Source organism: Cebidichthys violaceus, unplaced genomic scaffold (genome assembly GCF_023349555.1).
Source record: "Cebidichthys violaceus isolate CVI_PGR_0920_01 unplaced genomic scaffold, fCebVio1.0.p SCAF_22, whole genome shotgun sequence".
In the NCBI taxonomy this organism is placed as follows: Eukaryota; Metazoa; Chordata; class Actinopteri; order Perciformes; family Stichaeidae; genus Cebidichthys; species Cebidichthys violaceus.
Genome location: NW_027176395.1, coordinates 9,839,611 through 9,857,865, shown reverse-complemented (window position 1 = coordinate 9,857,865; position 18,255 = coordinate 9,839,611). Strand labels below are relative to the sequence as shown.

The 18,255-nt window shown below is 41.9% G+C and overlaps 1 protein-coding gene across 2 annotated transcripts; it reads left to right on the top strand.

Moving 5' to 3' along the window:
• Window positions 1-47: 47 nt before the first annotated feature.
• On the top strand, window positions 48-17,622 carry ak7b (adenylate kinase 7b). 2 transcript variants are annotated; one of them, XM_068717813.1, is made up of 18 exons: window positions 48-523; window positions 727-879; window positions 2,568-2,676; window positions 6,127-6,221; window positions 7,246-7,347; window positions 7,440-7,523; window positions 8,954-9,042; window positions 9,217-9,307; window positions 9,466-9,543; window positions 9,958-10,107; window positions 12,933-13,061; window positions 13,745-13,850; window positions 14,231-14,359; window positions 14,462-14,527; window positions 14,707-14,904; window positions 15,570-15,790; window positions 17,274-17,432; window positions 17,521-17,622. In XM_068717813.1, the coding sequence occupies exons 1-18, from the start codon at window positions 425-427 to the stop codon at window positions 17,557-17,559; spliced, it is 2,097 nt and encodes a 698-aa protein (XP_068573914.1). In that variant the 5' UTR covers window positions 48-424; the 3' UTR covers window positions 17,560-17,622. The 2 variants fall into 2 exon arrangements, with proteins under 2 accessions (XP_068573914.1, XP_068573915.1); XM_068717814.1 differs by lacking the exon at window positions 9,466-9,543.
• Window positions 17,623-18,255: the final 633 nt, after the last annotated feature.

Sequence of the window (18,255 nt, the reverse complement as noted above, 5' to 3'; positions counted from 1 at the left end):
TCCCTTGTCTAGATGTTGTGAAGAAATGATGAACACTGGTTGGATTCAAGGGGGTCTAAACATTTTATTTTGGATTTGATTTGGTCCGCAAGTTTGTGTCATATCAAAGTTTTGCAAGGTCTTCTGTATTAAGATCATAGACTATGTGAAGAGGATAATCATGGACTTGGGACCTGTGTGTAGGGTTCATGCTCGAATGCAAAGTCTTCAGCATGTAATATGCATTGTTGTGATACATTTATACTATATGGAGGCATGTGTCATGTCTCATGGGGTGTCTCCATTGGTATAGTATTTTACCAATAGAAACCGCTTACTGTAATAGCCATTTTGTTGCACTGTGCCGCGCGAACACGCTCTAGTCGCTGGCGCGAGGGGGCCATCTCCATGGCAACGGTCCACCAACAACACTTTTGAGGCTAATATGGCGGAGCCCAGGATGGAAAAACTCAAAGTGTCACCTCACGTTAGAAGAGTTTTTATCAACAACATAGACTCATACGCGTCCAAATGTATTGCTCAGGTGAATATATTCAATGTGGAAGGTCTGAATTGAGTTAGTCAAACTGGGAACGTTAGCTAGCATTAGATGAATTCAGCAGTTAACGCTAACTTTACATGGTGTGTAGCCATAGCGTACCTGCAATGTAATTCACGTAAAAACACTTTTGTGAACAACTTTGGCCAGCATCACTGATAAGTTCACGTATTCATCTTTCTCTGCAGTGTTTGTCTGAACATTTGGCCGAACAGACGGAGACTGAGGAAGAGGAGGAAAGGGTGAAAACAAGCCGCAGCGGAGCGCGAGCTTTTCACGTTGTTGGAACTGTTTCTGGCAAATATGACGTGGACATTCCATATGTTCTGGAGGAGTATTTAGTAAGTAACAGTTGGGCCTGTCCCTTCTTATATACTGTGTAAGTGCTACTTACGTCTGTCCACTAGTTGTGTTCTGTGTGTAGCTCACTGCCAATCAACATTATTGATGATAAAAGTAACTAGAAAATTCCGCAGGAAATGTTGACAGCGTGGCTGCTACTGCCCGAAGATGTCGCAATATATATACATGGCAATGTTACCGGTACTGTCGTTCAGGTTCAATTTGGTATTTCAATTGAGATATCGCTTCTCTCTTTTCTGCATTTTAGATATATACTCTTGGATTTAATCTTGTATTCGTGATAGACAGTACACAAATTGCTCCCGTCATTTCTGTATTGGAGATATACATCTTTGTTTGAGATATATCCTTTGAAAATTATATTTCTGTATTTGTGATGGAAAAACTTGAACTTAACATGAATCTCATTCTGAGCTAATACAGTTACTCTGTGGGGCTGAGAGAGAGAGAGAGAGAGAGAGAGAGAGAGAGAGAGAGAGAGAGAGAGAGAGAGAGAGAGAGAGAGAGAGAGAGAGAGAGAGAGAGAGAGAGAGAGAGAGAGAGAGAGAGAGAGAGAGAGAGAGAGAGAGAGAGAGAGAGAGACTGGTTGCCATGGTGAGGACGCACCTGGTTGGACAGGCAGACTGATTAAGAAACTTTACAGTAAACAGTGATTTTGAACAAAACTGCTTCTTTTAACAAAAAGCAGGAGTCTGAGTGCCAAAATATGAGTATCATGAGAGAGAGAGAGAGATAAGACTCTGCCGAACGCGTGATGTGGTATTTATGTTTGTGGTGTTACAAATGTGAGCTACACAACAATATACAAAACCGGTACCGTCTGCTTTCTTTGAGAAATTAGTGGTCAGATTTAACATGGAGTCTATACGAGCAGTTTGGTTGGAGTTCATGTCGCTCTGCGGCTGTTTGAGCCAAATGTGTAAGTCCGTTGGATTCCATAGACACTTGACTGCAACCAGCACATTTCCAATCTTTTTGACCAAAAATGGTGTATAAAGAGTAACTGGAAGCAATTTGTTTGGAAAAATCACAATATTTTCCTTCTCCGCTCCACTCTGACAGTTATGTCCTCACTCTAGCACTAAACATTCCATGCAATACACACCCATTTTAAAATCTGAAATGGACCCCAAATTTTCCTGAAACTTAAACGTTGACTTAATGAAAACAGTGCTAGCTATCAAAATGCCCATTTGGCTCAATAAAGTTCAGCGTTTGTTCAACGTTTTAAACTTTGAATCATTTTGCTACGTTAATGTATGGCTTGTCAATATGTTTTTTTTTTGTTTGTTTTTTTAAGTCTTCACGCCAAAACCCCATTCAAGTGAATGGAGAAATTTTGCTCAGTTTTTCGTGATTGTTGGGAAAACCGCTGGGTGAATCTCTCTAGAAAATACATAGCACACGTTTCCCGATCAGGCCGCACGTTTTGATGTATTTTTTGCGCAGGTGTTGGCAACGCTATGTGAGGAGAAGCGCAGCAAACTTTTGCCCGGGAGAATATTGTGATTAAGCGCGATGGATTATATACAGTGTGCTTTTGCACACAGTTTTACCTGCTTTGTGCTACAAATCCACACTGAATTATAATCATTCAAAATGTGTGCTTTGTGATGAGCTTTAGAAATGAAATTGGCTTGACTTTAATGCCTTGTTTGCATTCAAGCAACCGAACAGGGATGAACTACTTTCAAAGCTGTTGGACTGCGATGTTGTCATCTACAACATTACCCAGCATGCTGAGCAGGTGAACGAAGCCCTCTGGGCCGTTTCAGGTCAGTTCTCTGTCGGGGGGGGGGGGGGGGGGGGTTGATGGGTTTACAGGCTCTTCATTACATTACAGTCATTTAGCAGACGCTTTTATCCAAAGCGACTTACAATAAGTGCATTCAACATTGGTAATCAAAAGAACTACTAGTCACCAGAAGTCATAAGTACATTTCCTTTTCCAAACAAGCATCTAAGAGCATGAAGCAGAGCATAACTCAGAGGCAAAGTTCAGTGCAGAAACAAGTAAAACAGTTAGTGCTATAAGTAATACAAATACAATAAGTGCAACAAGCTAGTATGAATACAATAAGTGCTAAGTGGAAGGCTCAGGGTAGCACTTCCTGAAGAGGTGGGTTTTCAGCCTGTGCCGAAAGATGGGCAGTGACTCTGCTGTCCTGACGTCAGTGGGAAGTTCATTCCACCACTGTGGGGCCAGGACAGAAAACAGCCGTGACCGGGTCGATCGGCCGCCAGGACCTCTGAACGACGGGGCAACCAATCGCCCCGAGGCAGCAGAGCAAAGTGGTCGGGCGGGGGTGTAGGGCTAACCCTTCCCCGGAAGGAACAGTAGCTCAGTTTTGTCTAGGTTGAGCTTGAGGTGGTGTGTCGTCATCCATCTCTGTCGAGTGACCCACTTTGAACCCGGACTGGTGGGGGTCCAAAAGGCTGTTCTGGTGGAGATAGGAAGACAGTTGGTTAAAGACAGCACATTCAAGTGTTTTGGATAGAAAGGGTAGAAGAGAAACCAGTCTGAAGTTCTTGACATCAGAGGGGTCAAGTGATGGTTTCTTCAGAAGGGGGGTGACTCTGGCAGTCTTGAAGGCCGTGGGAAAGCATCCTGAAACAAGAGATCTGTTGATGAGGTGGGTGAGGAAAGGAAGGAGTTCAGTCGCAATAGACTGAAGAAGAGGGGAATAGATCGGGTCAAGGGAGCATGTGGTGGGGCGGTTAGACGTAACAAGGTTGAGGACCTCGTTAGGGGAGAGAGGAGCCAGATAGGGTAAGATGGGGCGTGGAGATGGGAGGGAGAGCTGTGGGGGCAGGATTGGACAGGGAGAGAGGGGCTGAGAGAAGGAGGATCTGATATCGTTTACCTTCTTGTCAAAGAAGTTGGCGAAATCATCAGGGAAAAAGGAGGAAGTAGGAGGAGGGGGTTGGAGGTTGGAGGAGTGAAGTTAAAGTTTCAAAAGAGTTTTTTAGGATTGGAAGCAGAGGTTAGGATTTTAGCGCTTTAGCAGTAAATAGAGAGGAGGAAAAAGTGGAAAGAAGAGCTTGGAAGTTAAGAAGGTTCTCCGGGAGTTTGCCTTTTCTCCATTTACACTCAGCCTCTCTTAGGCTCCGTCTATCAGTACGCACTGAGTCCGACAGCCACGGGGCAGGTGGAGTTGGCCGTGCAGGCCTCGAGGTGAAGGGACAGAGTTTGTCCAAAGAAGAAGTAAGGGTGGAGAGGAGAAGATCAGTAGCAGTATCAGGGGATAGGAGCGAGAAGGATTCAGGGTCAGGGAGAGCAGAGGTGACAGAAGAGGAAAGATCAGCAGGGGAGAGGGAGCGGAGATGACAGGTAGAAACCATGTGGGTAGGTGGAGGAAGTGATGGGGGAGAGGATAGGGAGAGGGAGTAGGACATGAAATAGTGGTCAGAGAGCTGGAGGGGAGTGACAGAGAGGTTAGCAGTAGAACAGTGCCTAGTGAAGATAAGATCCAGCTGGTTGCCAGCCTTGTGGGTAGGAGGAGAAGAGGAGTGGTAAAGGTCAAAGGAGGAGAGGAAGGAAAGAAGAGGTTCAAACTTATCGGTCTGGATGTTGAAGTCACCGAGCAGGATGAGTGCCGAGCCATCGTCATGGAAGTGCGAGACTAATGTGTCGAGCTCCTCCAGGAACTCACCAAGAGGCCCTGGTGGGCGATACACAACAGCAATGGTGAGCTTGACTGGATAAGCGACAGTAACAGCATGAAATTCGAAAGAGGACGGGGAGAACTGAGGAACAGAGACGAGAGAGTATTTCCATTTTGGGGAAATTAGCAGGCCAGTACCACCACCCCGCCTCGCAGCTCTGGGAGTGTGAGAGAAAGAGTACACATCTGACAGAGCTGCGGATGTGGTGGTGTTTTCTGGTGTGATCCAGGTCTCAGTTAGAGCAAGAAAGTTAAGGGAGAGCAAGGAAGCGTAACCTGGGATGAACTCAGCTTTCGGCACTGCCGACTGGCAGTTCCAGAGCCCCCCTGCCACCAGTTGCTCGCCCCGAGCTGAGAGAGTAGGATAGATGAGGTTAGTGGGGTCACGGCTCCTGAAAGATGGCCAATGTCTACGTGACCGCCGAGCAGAGAAACGGACAGAAATAGGATGCAAACACATGATAGTACACGCTCGAGAAGTCTTAGCTTGACGAAGTCGGGCTTGAAAAAGTCGGCCTGTTGCCTTTGTTTGCCAGACGCTTCCAGCAGTGGTTAAGTACAGCTATCTACTGATTGCTCATTGTCTGCCAGGAGTGGAAGCTCCGCCTTTGCAATCAGCAATCAAGGCTTGTTGAAACAAGCAGAAACTCAGAAAGCACTTCACAACTGAGGCCACTGAGACGGGCCTAAGTACAGCTATCGAGACAGTTTGAAGCAAGTTAGTTTAAAGCAGGCCTAAGTACAGCTATCAAGACACTTTAGTTTAAAGCAAGAACAAGATACTTATCAAATGCAGGTGAGTTTAGAAGTTCAGCTGTTCCTCCAGGAGATGGATACACTGAAGTTAAAACTCAAACTGGATTACTTATTGTTCATTGTTCGTTATCTTACGAATGTTCACACTTTTTCAATGGGTGACTACAACTGCACCTACAGTATGTAGGCCAACATAGGTTTGGTGTTTAATATTCAATCAAAATTAATATTATCTATCCTCTCATATTAATTGAGGTACTGTTTGTCGTTATGAGAGTAAAATGTATTTGACTTTGATTTGTTTAAGTTCTCAGTGTATATTTTGACACTTACTAAACTGTTTGAATTAATAACTCTTATACCTGTACAGTGTCATCAATAGTAGGAACAGCAGGCATGGTAGCCACTCTTGTTTTTATTTGCCCATAGTGCTACATGAGTATTTTCTATAATATAAATATTGCTGCTCAATGTCTGTTTTTAGAACTACTACTACAATAATTACTAATATCATAACTTCAGTCCTGGGATCAACATCAGTCTAGTGTCACACTATGATGGACCCTGACTCTGTGCTTTCTATTTCTGACTATTATGTCATAGCTGATGCCTTTTAATATCTATTTTTAATAGTCTCGGACATAATTCATGTTTTTTACCTTTTAAGAGTAACCTCTTCACCAATAATGACCTCAAATTAATGGAAACCGTCTCAATAAAATGTGTATGACATATCTGCATGTCGTGACAGAATAGTTTCATAATTAATTATTTAGGTAATAACCTCTTGTGCTGTATTTGTAGCTCTCCACAATGAAATGGGCCGTTTTTCTGGATCAAAGATGTTCATCCTCATCTCCACAGTGATGACCTGGGCGTGCAGCAAGCCAGTCGATCCTGTAAGTGGACACATACAGTACCTCGAGCTACTCTAAAATCGTATCTGTTTGTGTAACATGAATCACGGTTTATTCCTCTTTACAGATTGTAATGGAGGTATTTGTGCATTCATGCATTTATTTGTTTTTATTCTACTTGATTAAAATTGTGCTACCATCTCCAGTTCCATATCATGTAGCATGTCGTCTTTAAACATGTAAGAGACACCACAGAGTATTTTCCTCACATTTCTTTCTGATCAACAGCCAAAAATTGTTCACCTTATTTAATAATTATAGCAGCAGATCTGATTCCTCACACTATAACAGCTAGTGTTTGGTATTTGTATTTGATAAATTGTTGAATACATTCATATGTTTTTCTGTCAATAATAAAAGGCATGATTATTTTTTATGAGCCATATGTAACTTCCAACTTGTCACATGCTGTCAGGACACTTGGCGTAACTGTCTAACGCACTGGGTAGCCCAGCTCACGGTCGCAGTCAACACGTGGTTAACATTGTGAATTCAAACAGAAACATTGCAACAATTTGGGTTAAAAATACTAACTCTGCAAAGTGAAAGTGAAACTACGTGATGTGAACACAAAGACAAACAACAGGTTGTTGGTTTCGCATGGGACACAAACAGATGTCTCCTGATTGAAAGTCTTGTGTTTGTTTGATCCTCCCACCCTGTGTGGCTTTTTTGGTTTTTATACTACGTCATCACACTCCTGGAGCATTTTTATCTCCACATCTAATAATGACCTGGATGGGTTCACATCGTAGTTACTTGAAAGCCCAGTGCGCCTCATACAGATGCTAACAGGTGTCTTGTGGGCTGTAACATCTGAGTAACTTCAATATGTCTTTAATATATCCATTTTTTTTTTTTTTTACAGTAACCCCAATGAATGCATTACAGGTCCTTTTTAACAATGTCCCAGCTCTGTTTACTCACTAGTGCTGGTCAAATCAGATGTATGTTGAAGTTGGATACTTTTTGGTTTTTAGGTTTTGTTGTCTGTGTTGTGCTGCAGGATGTCCCTTTCACTGATGAGATTTTCTGGGGACGAAAAGCACATCCCAACTTTAAACCACACATTGACCTGGAGAAGAAGGTGGTCAAAATGGGCAAAACTGTGAGCTTCAATTTCCTTGGCATTTTGTGCAGGAGACACATGTGATTGACAGGTATGGCTCTGACTGTCACATATATGGCTGTTGCTTTTAGAAGAGGACATTGTTCTCCACATACGTGGTGGCATCAGGACTTCAGTACGGGATGGGAGAGCAGGTCTTCCACTACTTGTTCAAGGTGAGATTAGAAGACAGATAACTTTAGCTTTAGTTATCAACAAGATCTGTTTTATCTCCTCATTATACAGATGTGTCTGTCTATTTATCACTGAAACTGATAGCGTGTATGAGAGAGAGAGAGAGAGAGAGAGAGAGAGAGAGAGAGAGAGGAGACGAGAGGAGAGAGAGAGAGAGAGAGAGAGAGAGAGAGAGAGAGGAGAGAGAGAGAGAGAGAGAGACGAGAGAGAGAGAGAGAGAGAGAGAGAGAGAGAGAGATGAGAGAGAGAGAGAGAGAGAGAGAGGAGAGAGAGACGAGAGAGAGAGGATGAGAGAGAGAGAGAGAGAGAGAGAGAGAGAGGAGAGAGAGAGAGAGAGAGAGAGAGAGAGAGAGAGAGAGAGAGAGGCATGCAAGGATAGTCTTCCTGACTGAATTTACGCTAGAACTTAATTTCTGGCTACCGTCTTTGTTCTGATTCGGAATTATAGTCACAACATTTCCTTATGGTGCAAGAGACAGAATATTCTTTACTCAGATGGTTGGAAGAGACTTTGAAAACCTTCAGAACAGCAGTATACTGCTGGCTATTTATTTTTTATAAAAACAGACTTAGCTGTGTGACTCAAATATAATGAGAGTAGATTAGAGACACAAACGGGTGAAAACGTGTTCTGCTCTTTCTTTCATGTTGCTGCCAGTGTTGGTCTTGTCTCTATCTGTTCAGGTTTATTTTGGATCGGGATCTAATTAGGTGCGGGTCCCTTTTTAGATTCTGTCTTTTTCTCTATGTTGATGAATGTTGAATGGAGGTGCTTGGATTCAAGACAAATTTCAGACTTGATCTGACAGTAAAGTATCATCTCCATTATCATTTTTGAAATTTCGGTACATTTACACCGAACACGTTTCCCATAAATATGGCTATTGTGACTCTATAGGGTTATTGTGCTGACTTTGCACTTACCACCTCCATTTGTTGAAGTACGGGGAAGCCTCTCACGCAAAACAATGTACATCGGGGCGACCTGTGCAACCCTCCTACAGCATTAACCTGACTTTTACATGATTTCACAAATCATTACGAATGTTTATCTCTGAGTCTGACCAAAAGTAAATACCGAACGAAGCTGTCTGGAATGCTCATTATGGCTAACTGCATAGGGAGCTACATCCAGGGCAAGTTACCATTGTAATGTTGGATCAAAGTGGGGGAAGGAAAATTAACAACCAGATGCTGGTGTTTATTCCAGGTGGGAACAGCTTTTAAAATGTTGTTAATTGCTTTATTTCACAACATGGAGGGTCGACCTAACCTCAGTGTTTTCATCACAAATGTTTGTCCCGTGAAGAATTTGAGCCTGAATACCAACTAGCAGGCCCCATCACAAACAATGTGATATGTGTGAATTTGTTTCATATGTGTAATTAATTAAAACAATCTGTATTATTAGACATCATGGCTAGGACAAGAACATGAAATACTTGTCTTTGGAGACGGGACAAACATCGTCCCCACGATTCACATCACTGACCTGGCAAGGTTGGAAATGCACGTTTTTTTCTTGATAGCTTTAAAAAATTATGAGGTTATATATTCCACAGAGCCCTGCTTTGCAAAAAGCTTTAATAACTCTGATCCTTATTGACTTAATTCGGTGACATATACATTAGATATAAAGTAAATATTTATACAATGTGATTTCTTTGTTTTAAGTGTGATTCAGAATGTGATTGAACATCAGCCCGAGCCGTATTACCTTCTAGCTGTGGATTTTTCCAACAATACCTTGGAGGACATTGTGAAGGTGTGTATAGCAACTGATTATTAAATCATTATTAAACTTTATTGTTTTACACAAATGACAAATCAGTTTTACACAAATATCAGGTTTTATTATATTTGTGACAGACTCAAATGCTTGACCTGACTTATGTAATGATATGTGAGTTTTTTTTCCAAAAGGAAGTTGCCTCTATAATGAGACCAGGGAAGGTCCAGAAAAGGCCATTTGAGGAGGCCTTTCTCACTAAGGACTTGAGTGTACGTCGTACTAGTTTAAAATACACTGTACTGCAATGCTCAGGAGATTTTTTCTTGTAATGTTTAATTGCTATTGAACTAGAAATGAGAGCTGACTTCTTCCCAGCTCAAAATTTTATAAAGCCTTAAAAAAACAGTGCAGCATTTATAGAGATACAAGTATTTGCTTTTGTTTCTCTGGTAGTGAGATGAGAAGATAGATATATATCTCATGTTTGCATGTTGCTGGAGGCTGCTTGTTTCAGTGTTTATGCTAAGCTAGGCTAACCTCGTCCTGACTCCGGACTCAACACACGGACGCTAGGTTGATATACATCTTGTCATCTCACTCGTAAATAAATTGTGAATGAGCTTATTTCCCAAAATGTTTTATTATTCCTTTAAACTCTCTTGACGTATGTCTTCTCCTGACAGACAATGGAAATTGATTCCTTGCTTGTCAACCTACACATGGAGGCTGTCCATATCAAGGAACTATTCTCTATCAACTGGTTGTGTGAGACTGGTCTGGTGGACAACATAGAGCTGGTGGGAGAGGAATACCAGAAAGCCAGGGGACTACTGGTAAAGCAGACACACGTCCCAGTCCCAAGAATTTGCTAGTGTTAAAAATATGAACTGTTTAAATCATAATGAAATGGATAAACTATATCAAAACTTCATAGATATACAGTTGCTACTTGTTCTAGATCAGTGATTCTCAACTGGTGGGTATGTACCCGTTTTCAGTGGGTCTCGGACCTTTGCCTGAAGAAGGGAAAAAAAAAAAAAAAGAATCTTGTGCTTTTATTTTGAAGGGGATTTTTTATGCAGCGGAGTTATTCACACTCCTTAACAGTATTTGGCGTTAATGCCTTGTAATGCTAATAGACACCCATTTCACAGTATAGAAGAACACCCACAAAGTTTGTTTTCATATGCTAAGTGAGCGAAACGCAACTACGACACCGACTACAAGAGATATGGATTTTCTTACATTGAGGACAAAAGAGGGCAAAAACCTCAGTGCAGTGTTTTGTGCAGCAAGGTTCTGGCACAAGAAAGCATGAAGCTGTCAAAACTGAAGCGTCATTTGTTGGATCAATCCGCAGCAGATAAACTGAAAACTATACCTCTGTCAAATGACACTATAAGTAGGTGAATTGAAGACATGTCGGATGACATCAAACAACAGACCACAGCTCGAATTAAGGCAAGCGGTCATTTTGCATTACAAATGGACGAATCTACAGACATAACAAAGCAGTTTTACTCGTTTACGTGAAACATGTGGGACGGGGACTGACAGGAACAAGAGAGCTCCCTACTACTACGACTGCAGAGGACATTTTCAGCTCAGGTTCAAACTGCACCATCTTTTCATTAAATGAATTTCAGAAATTTAAAATTTGGGTCGCAGCTTGTCATTAAGGGGTGATGGTGGGTCCCGCAGCCAGACCAGTTGAGAACCACTGTTCTAGATAACCCATGTCGGTGTGTTCTTATGGGGTCAGATCGGTCTCAATAATTGCAAATGCACACAGAAAGACTCACAAATGCAAACAAAGATTTACAAATGCCCAAAAAAAAATCAAATATATTCGATTTACAAATGCATGCAGAACGATTCACAAATACATTTCAATGCACACATAAATACATTACGATTTATATAAATGTAAAAAAAAATCACAAATATATTTCTGCATTTGTATGTATTTGTTTGTGGATTTTTCTATTTGTTTGTGTATTTGTTTGTGGATCGCTCCACATTTGTGTGTGGGTTTTTTGAGACTCCCCTGACTTGGCAGGATTCGCAAATGCGTTTTTTTCAACATGGGGAAAAAACATCTGCAGCCAATCAGATGTCAGCCTCATTTTCAACCAATCACATGAGCGCAGCTCCCTGCTCCCCTCCCCACGAGGCTGCCAGCTGTGTTCACACTAAACGCGGCGCAAATTATTCATGCGACGAGATTACATACAAAGTCTATGCACAGATGCGATGAGACTGGAGTGATGCGAATTTCGATGGCGCAAATTTGCTTCAATTGCCAAAACGCCCCAAACGCCTGAGTTGAAATTTTTCAACTCCGGCGAAAAAAATGCTGTAATGCCGCCTATCAGCGTTGAGATGTTCCTCCTGTCATCACTGATGTCCTGCCGTTGTTGAATCAGGAAATAAATACTGTAGCCGTCTGTTCACCCAGAGCTCTACGATATCTCATATTAATAGAGACCGGACCAAACTGTGTGTGTGTGTGTGTGTGTGTGTGTGTGTGTGTGTGTGTGTGTGTGTGTGTGTGTGTGTGTGTGTGTGTGTGTGTGTGTGTGTGTGTGTGTGTGTGTGTGTGTGTGTGTGTGTGTGTGTGTGTGTGTGTGTGTGAGAACCATATGGTACAAACAATAAAAAAGACGCTGCCGTATTTATAACCAAGATGACGTTATTTTGAGTGTTGATGGAGCTGCTACAATGTTAGCATAGCCTAGCACCGATCGATCCAAGCTCCATTGAGAAAACAAGTATTTTAAGAGTTATTTGCTTGTCGTCTTGCGGAGAGAAACAAAACATGAATTCAGACTTTTTACAAATCATTATGTAGTTATTTCGGCATCCCTATTTGTCCGTTTATTGCAGTTAAATCACAGCCAAATCTGTTTATTTGGGGTTCATACAGCTGTAGTAAACCAGCCAACGTGTGGCTTTCTAGACAGTGAATACAGCTCGATAAAATTCACGGAGCTCCTCCGGACTATGTTATGAACCCAGACATGACGGCATTTAGTTTCCCGGGATATCTGGGACTTCCACAACAAATACTGAGCAGAAATATAGGTTATTTTGTCCATGGTTGATGGCGGACAGTTGATGGCGGACGGCTTAAGGACGATAAGCCACGCCCCCTCTCCGGCGAGTCAAGCGCGATTCACGCGAATGAACACAAATGGTCCCCGGTAAGACCCGCGGCGCGAATGACGTGATTAACGCACCGAGAATAATTTGCGGCGCGTTTGGTGTGAACACTAACGCTGGCAGCCTTGTGGGGAGGGGAGGAGGGAGTTGCGCTCATGTGATTGGTTGAAAATGAGGCTGACATCTGATTGGCTACAGATAGGTCCATGTTGAAAAAAACGCATTTGTGAATCCAGCCACGTCAGGGGAGTCTCAAAAAACCCACACACAAATGTGGAGCGATCCACAAACAAATGCAGTGCGATCCACAAACAAATACACAAACAAATAGAAAAATCCACACACAAATACATGCAGAAATATATTTGTGAATTATTTTTTTTTTACATTTATAGAAATTGTTATTTATTCATGTGTGCATTGGAATGTATTTGTGAGTCTTTCTGTGTGCATTTGCAATTATTGAGACTGATCTGACCACATATGTTCTCTCCAGCCCATCCGCCTGTGTGTATTGGGGCCTCCTGCAGTGGGAAAGAGCACGGTGTCCAGACAGATCAGTGAATACTATAAACTCCAATACATCACACTGAAGGAGACCATCTCTGAAACCATCTCACAATTGGTGAGCTTCTCTAAGGCACATACACATACACACATGTACTAGTGTCGGTGTTAACTTTGGCAGCTATTTTAGGTTTAATCTTAGTCTTTAGACCAAAATGCTTAACAGTTTGGTCATTTTTATCCCTAAAACGTTTTAGTCAAGTTTTAGTAGACAAAAAGTAATTACATTTTCGTCAACTTTTTAGTTATTAAGCATGCAGTCCTCCTGAATGTGCTCAGTAGTGATGGGCGGCTCAGTCGCACCCACCTGGCTGTTCAGCCAATCAGCCAACATGCTGAAATATGCCTTCATCAACCACCCGAACCAGATCCAACCTGCAGAATTTATGCATTACAGTAGCATAGTAGTCAGGCCTGTGTACTGAGACAAGAACGTCTGTCTGTCTGTCTGTCTGTCTGTGAGTGACAGAAAGAGGGGAAGAGAAGGTGGCTGATGACGAAAATAAAGAGAGATCATAGAGAGATCTTAAAATGTAATTTTAGTCTAGTCAACTTTTTTCGTCAACAGTTTTTATATGTTGGTATCACAATTTGTGCCGTCTCCTCATCGTCTCGTCTTCGTGATGAACAAAAAAAGGTAGTTTTCGCTAACAAAATTTACAGTGGCTATTGTTAACTAAACACCAATGGACACACATTTCCTGTACATGTCTTTCAATGTCCTAACAATTCCATCTCTAGGAAGATAATGTGAAGAATGCTGATCCAGATGCAGAGAATGAGGACTCTGCAACAGAGGCCCTGGAGCTTCTGAATAGCCTGAAGGACAGTATGAAGCAGAACGGAGGTACACACTGTGACAACCAGGGTTCACCCGCCTGGTACCACCTGCATACACCCCCAGAAAAATCACTGTCTGCTGCCCTCACTGATTAGTCATTGGTTCACGTCAGCGTTCAATCCCCGTCTTTATCTGCAGTGTCAGTTTGCAGAGAGCAGTGCAGAGACAACCTGAGCTGAACTTAGTTATATTTGAGGGGAGAAAGTTTTATTATGATGTCTTAGTTGCATTATGGGAAGTGTTTGCTCTGATCTTTTTTATTTTTTTTTTAAAAATTTTACAGTCTTTAACCATTCTTTCCCCACTTTATGAAAGATGTAAATCATTGGAATGCCCCTTTTAAGATTATTCTTCCACAGTGTAATGTCAACTTCTTTGTCCGTTAGGTCTTTTGGATGACCAGCTGTTGATGAAGGTGGTGAGGAACAAGCTGATGTCTAATCCATGCAGAAAACAAGGTTTTGTTCTGGACGGCTTCCCCAAGACATATGAACAAGCTCAAGAGCTCTTTTATGGTGATACGCTGACACATAGCTCCTACTACACTACTGCATACACTCAGTATAACATGGATACATATTATACATACATAAACATCTGTATGTTTTCATTTTTAGCTGAAGAACTTGAATCAGAAGACGGAGCATCCCAGATGTCTTCATACAGCAAGAAGATGATGCCAGGTCTGTGTGGTGGTATTTTCCATGTTGAATGTAAGATTGAAGCTTGTAGACCATATAGCAAACACAAGGACAAGCTACAAATATGTCACTGTAAACAAAGACCAAGGTGCTCTTTGCAATATTGATACAAAGTGTCCAGAGTTGTAGTATTTGAAATGGTTTCCTTGTGTGTACCACAGAGTTTGTGTTGTGCCTGGACGCGTCGGACGTCTTCCTGAAGGATCGGGTGATGATGCTGCCTGAGAGGCTGGTACGGGAGCACAACTATGAGCAGGAGCACTTCCTGCGACGACTGGCCAGATACAGAGGGAACAACGAGGAGGAGGAAACTGTTGTAAACTACTTTGATGTGCTGGACATCACCCCTCTGTACCTGGGTAATCCATTACGCATGACTATGTTTTACATTTTTGAAACCTTGAATTACAGATGGGTGAAATATCGAATAGACTTGATTTTGGTCCGCCAGATTTATGTCCTAACTGGTTTTTAAACTAACTTTTTTGTAAGCTTACGCACATTGTGTTCACCTAACAGCAGCAGTTGTGGTCTGCCTGTCACCACATTTGTCACAAGTTCACAAACACCAATATGATTGTAAAGGTGAGCACTACATCAAAGCCACCTACGAAAAATATGTTTTTTTTTCCAAGATCGTGTTGAGCTGTGTTTTCATATTTTAATATTTCAATAATAATTTCACTTTAAAATGATAGCAGACAACCTCAGAGTCACTCAGACAATATAATGACATGCTGTGTTCCCTCTAAATTCAGATGCGTTTACTATACAGATCAGCTGAATGTGTATGAACATACTCATTAAAGGGTTAAATCAAGCCGTCATATTATTTTAGAGAAAATACTGAGATATATATAATATCACAGCATTGTTCAAAAATATCTAGATAGTATTTATACGCCATATCGACCAGCCCGACCTTAACCGTGATGAGGGCAAAATAAAACATGTTTGAAGTAAATCATCAGAAATGCCTTTCACTGACAGATATTTTCACTGTTTTCCTTGTTGTCCTCTCCAGAGATCACCAGTAGTGATGAACCTGACTGCCTGCTGCTGATGCAGAAGATCTTCGACATGGTGGGCAAGCCCAGGAACTACGGCCCCACCAGCCAGGAGGTGGAGGAAGAGGAGAGGAGGAAGGCTGAGGAGAAGATGAGGAGAGAGGCCCAGGAGAAAGCCGAGGAGGAGAGGAAGGAGGCAGAGGAGGCCAAACACAGGGCTGCACACTGGGAGGAGTGGGTAGGTACTGGGAGGAGAGTTGGGGTCTGGTGTTGGGATGTTGTTTGAAGAAGGATATGTGATGCTTCACAAACATACCAAAGCTGATAATACACAAGTTGCAGGCATTAGGTGCAGGTCAGGCTGCGTGTCGTATGACACTTATATTAAACTCAACTTATTAGGTTTTACCAAGGCTTGGTCTTCCTCATTGGATGGAGTTTGCTCTGTTGTGAACTCGGGTCTAGATGTGCACCATGTGTATTCATCAGACAGACGCAGCAGTGTGCGTGTCATGTTAAGCGTTTGCAGTTTGAGTCTCTCTCCTCATTGCATATCCATTTAAGGGAGGATGTGGCTCATAATAGGGGGAGACATGTTAACAGAGGCTGATAATGTGTTCTGCTGGAATTGTTGAGGTCATGCAACTGTTAGTTTAACGGGGGAAATTCAGACTAGCCTAAAACATAGGGCAGATGGGATTTACTCAAGGAAAGCTGTAGAGGGTGACATTAACATGAATTAAGGCTAATGTATTCATGAAAATCAGTTTTTAGAAACAAATGAAGCTATAATGTAATTATGAATGAAGACAATATCTGATCGCTGTAACACAAACAGAAGGTGGACAAGGATCGAACTGGAATTTTAACATGACCTGTGAACTATAAAATAACCACAGGCTGCAACTGAACTTTTCTTAGTTTTGTTGAAGGAACAGTGTGTAAAATTTAGGAGGATTTATAGGCAGAAAAGGAAGATCATATTCATAACTATTTTTAGTTCATGTGTCTGAAACAAAGAATGTTGTGCTTTATTTAGCTTAGAAAAAGTCATTAATTAGATATTAATGACTTTGAGCGGGTCCTCTTCTACGGAGTCTGCCATGTTGCACCATCATGTTTCTTCAGCAGCCTAGAACGGACAAAGTGAACACTGGTTCTAGATAGAGCCTTTCACACTTTTACATTACCTAAAGGTTGCGTACCAAAACTCTGTATTACACAGGCCGGAGTAGTTATCAATACTTTAGTACTTTTTAATATTTTGGTGTAATTTATTATCACACTGCAGCGAGCATCTCCTCTGCTCTTAGTCTATAGTCGGGGCTGAGCTCCTCCAACTACGTGCAATAAAACATTCTGTTTGTGAACTGTGGTTTTCCTATTGAACAGTTATTGTGTAATACATTGAGAACCGAGAGACACAGATCCTATGTAGTACACAACTAAAAACATTATCTCTGTCATAGAAATAGATTGTGTTAGCCCGCTACAACAGTCACAGTTCTTTGCAATGGCAACAGTGCACATGAAAAATGTCCGCCGCGCTGATCATCCTGCTGTTGATGTGAATGTCTGTTCTACTCTCATTCTATTTCTATTCTATTTCTATGTCTTAGACAGTACACATGCAGTAGTTGTACTAAACCAGTGTATCATTCACGTTTGATAGTGTTTGAATATTAGATTACGTATATTAATGATGCATTAATATGTGTCAGACTAAGAGTTTGGAGGAGGTGAGGCAGCAGGAGGAGGAGGTGCTGGAGGCCGAGTCGGTCCCCATGAGGAACTACCTGATGGAGCATGTCATGCCCACTCTGTCCCAGGGCCTGATGGAATGCTGCACAGTTGGACCACAGGACCCCGTGGACTTCCTGGTATTACCCTCAGCACTGGTATTAACTCATTCTTATCATCTGTCTTCTTGGTTTTGATCACAATCTCTTTTGGTTTGTCTTGTTCCAGGCGGAGTTCTTGATGAAGAACAATCCCTTCAACTACTGAAAGTGGAGGTCATTTCCTCTCGTTCTACCTGATGCAAATACAAAATAAACTGAAAAAAACATTGTTTTTCTCCTAATTTTCCCGACAACCTCCTGGAGTCTTGTCACTGTATTTCAACCGTCACACGCCAAGTGTCCCTCTGTTCATGCTGGGATTTTGATTAGATCTGATTTGTAAGTGGCCCATTCTCCTGCCCCTCTTGTATTTACACACAGCTTTGTTTGGGCTCTTGTGTGCCGGCCATTACTTAAAAGCCCCCCAAAAAAGTGGATGAAGCCAAACGCTAAATCCGATTATCCAGTTAATTTGCATAATGAACTTGGTAAACTCCAAAGTAGACACGCTCGGGTCATAATTGCTTTGATTTGGCTTCAGATATCCAGGAAGGATTACAAATGGCTGCTAATTTGCCTCGCTCTCATGTTGCCACTCGCAACTCCAAAGTGTACATAATTGGTTGCGACAGAACACCAAATTATTTCATTGTACATACTGAATCACCACACGGTGAAATTGAGTTTATTTGGGAAACATTGTGACTCGAGCCGACGACTGGACTGCACCATCTGTGGGGCCCAGGTACAAACACGACATGGAGAGTTTACTGAAAATAAAATACGGTAATACAATATTTTCATAGTCTCATGAGTTCTGAAACATGAAGCAGATATTTAATTTTCTATCTCAGTGAACATA

What these genes read in the sequence shown, in the direction of transcription:
- ak7b (XM_068717813.1), top strand. Translation starts at nt 425, where the DNA reads ATGGCGGAGCCCAGGATGGAAAAACTCAAAGTGTCACCTCACGTTAGA. An exon ending in CGTCCAAATGTATTGCTCAG is followed by an intron (nt 524 to 726) that starts GTGAATATATTC and finishes CTTTCTCTGCAG; the next exon opens with TGTTTGTCTGAACATTTGGC. An exon ending in TCTTCCACTACTTGTTCAAG is followed by an intron (nt 7,524 to 8,953) that starts GTGAGATTAGAA and finishes CTGTATTATTAG; the next exon opens with ACATCATGGCTAGGACAAGA.